Source organism: Talpa europaea (genome assembly GCF_964194135.1).
Source record: "Talpa europaea genome assembly, chromosome: 13".
NCBI classification, from domain to species: Eukaryota; Metazoa; Chordata; class Mammalia; order Eulipotyphla; family Talpidae; genus Talpa; species Talpa europaea.
Window position 1 is genome coordinate 11,719,179 of NC_140080.1, and position 1,748 is coordinate 11,720,926.

The 1,748-nt window shown below is 41.9% G+C and overlaps 1 protein-coding gene across 1 annotated transcript; it reads left to right on the plus strand.

The window, feature by feature from the left end:
- Positions 1-448: 448 nt before the first annotated feature.
- On the plus strand, positions 449-1,362 carry LOC311183223 (methyltransferase N6AMT1-like; the record flags this gene model as incomplete). The annotated part of the gene is made up of 1 exon (XM_084252550.1): positions 449-1,362. Exon 1 carries the CDS (start codon positions 703-705, stop codon positions 1,360-1,362), a length of 660 nt encoding a protein of 219 aa, XP_084108676.1. The 5' UTR covers positions 449-702.
- Between the last annotated feature and the right edge of the window lie 386 nt (positions 1,363-1,748).

Below are 1,748 nucleotides of genomic sequence, written 5' to 3' on the forward strand. Positions count from 1 at the left end.
TCAACATAATAAAGGCCATATATTATAAATCTACAGAGCATAACACTTAATGGTGAAAAAAATTAAGGCTTTCCTCTAAGATGAGAAACAAGGATCTCCACTCTTTACCATGATTATTCAACATAGTATTGGAAAACCTAGTCAGTGAGTAGATAAGAAAAAGACATAAAAGGCAGCTTAATTGCAAAGGAAGAGGTAAAACTGTCACTATTTGCAGATGACATGATTTCATAATACCCTAAAGACTCCACTAACAAACTATTAGAAATAATAAACGAATATTAGTAAAGTTGCAGTTTACAAATCAATACACAACATTTTGTTCTCTTTCTATATGTAAGCAACTATTAGAAAAAGAAATTAAGAAAACAACCCCATTTAGGGGCCTCTCTGGTGGCGCAAGGGGTTAAGATGCAACCCATGAAGTTCTCTGCTGCCACTGCAGCACGAGTTCGATCCCTGGCTAGCCAGAGAGCTTCCCATATGGCGCAGCAGACCTCTCCTGTCTCGCCCGCTGCTCCCCTCAGCAGTGTATTTCGTCAGTCTGCCTGTTCTGCTCCCCACTCTGTCTCTGGTGAATCCTCTCACCCTCCCTCGCATCTGGCCTATACCCCAGCTCTTGTATGCATAAATAAATAAATCTTAAAAAAAAGAAAAAACAACGCCATTTATAATCACATCAAAAATAATAAAATACCGGGGATGGGCGTGGGCAAGATGGCGGCGCTCAGCTTCCCCACGCCGCTGCATGGGCACGTGGGCCGCGGCGCCTTCAGGGACGTGTACGAGCCCGCGGAGGACACGTTCCTGCTGCTGGACGCGCTGGAAGCGGCGGCGGTGGAGCTCACGGGAGTGGAAATAGGCCTTGAAGTGGAATCAGGGTCGGGAGTTGTATCCTCATTCCTAGCTTCTATGATAGGTGCTCAAGCTTTGTACCTGTGCACGGATATCAACCCTGAGGCAGCAGCTTGCACCCTGGAGACAGCACGCTGTAGCAATGTTCATCTTCAGCCAGTAATCACAGATTTGGTCAAAGGCTTGCTACCAAGATTAAAGGAAAAAGTTGATCTTCTGGTGTTCAATCCCCCCTATGTAGTGACTCCTCCTGAAGAGGTAGGAAGCCATGGAATTGAGACCGCTGGGGCTGGTGGCAGAAAAGGTCGAGAAGTCATGGACAGACTCTTTCCACTGGCTCCAGATCTCTTGTCACCTGGAGGCTTATTCTACTTAGTTACCATTAAAGAAAACAATCCAGAAGAAATTTTGAAAACAATGAAGACAAAAGGTCTACGAGGAACCACTGCACTTTCCAGGCAAGCAGGTGAAGAAATCCTATCAGTCCTGAAGTTCACCAAGTCTTAATGTACAGTCTGCTGGATATCTTGAAAATCTAGAGATATGTTTTGATTGATATGTTTTATACTGAATATATTGAATATATGTATATTGAATATATGTAGAAGCTGAAGGTACTCAGCATATTTTGAAACTAAATCATTTCTTAATGAGTAAAATTATGAGAAATTCATAGATAGAATCAAGAGTTCATAGGTAGAATCAGGAGTTCCTTTTACCCAGGAGAGATCTATCTTATTTGTACAGGCACACACACACACGTGATCTAATTTACATTTTATATGTAAATTATATTTATAAATTAAAGAAGATTCAGCTCACCATTACCTGTAATAGCAGAACAATGAAGTCAACCTAAATGTCCCATCAGTAAAGGGTTTGGTAAATCATAG